Genomic DNA, 679 nt, shown 5'->3' with positions numbered 1-679 from the left:
GGCCGGGGCTTGGCCCCGCTGCGGCGGAGATCGCGCGGCAGGGAGCGTGTCCCCGCCGGCTCGCCGTGCAGGGAGGGCGGGCGCAGGGGCCGGCCGCGATGGGAGAGGGCATGTCTAAGCGGCTGAAGCTGCAGCTGGGCGGCGAGGCGGACATGGAGGAGCGGGCGTTCGCCAACCCCTACCCGGACTACCAGCCCCACGGGGCCGCCCCCGCGCCGGCCCCCAGCGCCGCGGACACGCAGCGGGACCCCGCGCCCTGCCCGAAGGAGGAAGAGTCCCTCCCCTTCGATGCGGACGGGAAGGTGAGTCGCGGGCCGCGTGGGGGAGGGGCCGGGGCCGGGGCCGCGGCTCGCTGCTGCGGCAGTAGTGGCCGCGTGGCTCGGGAGCCTTGGGGGCCCTCGCGTTCTAGAACGCGCTGGGGAGGGGGCGGGGTCTGGAACGCGCCGCGGGCCGGCTAGGAACGTTGTGTGGTCCTTTGCAGTCCTGCACCCGGGGCGGGGTCTGGAACGCTGGGGAGGGCCCCCGCGTTCTAGAACACGGCGCGGGAGGGGCGGGGTCTGGAACGCGGCGGTCCTGGAACGTTGTGTGGTTCTCTGCCGTTCTGCACCGGGGCGGGGCGCCGGAACGCGAAGGGCCCTCGTGTTCTAGAGCGCAGGGAGGGCGGGACTGGAACGTTGGG

General features: G+C 75.3%; 1 protein-coding gene across 1 annotated transcript in view; it reads left to right on the top strand.

The window, feature by feature from the left end:
- Nucleotides 1-6: 6 nt before the first annotated feature.
- LANCL2 (LanC like 2) overlaps nucleotides 7-679 on the top strand; it is a 55909-nt gene continuing 55236 nt past the window's right edge. The window contains exon 1 of the mRNA XM_019509105.1: nucleotides 7-302. Coding sequence (XP_019364650.1) covers nucleotides 99-302 — 204 coding nt within the window. The 5' untranslated portion in view covers nucleotides 7-98. The remainder of the gene's footprint in view (nucleotides 303-679) is intronic.

The sequence above is a fragment of the Gavialis gangeticus genome, unplaced genomic scaffold (assembly GCF_001723915.1).
Source record: "Gavialis gangeticus isolate Ggan-Ray unplaced genomic scaffold, GavGan_comp1, whole genome shotgun sequence".
In the NCBI taxonomy this organism is placed as follows: Eukaryota; Metazoa; Chordata; order Crocodylia; family Gavialidae; genus Gavialis; species Gavialis gangeticus.
Note: the sequence above shows the minus strand (reverse complement) of the source record. Positions and strands in the feature narration are given on the sequence as shown.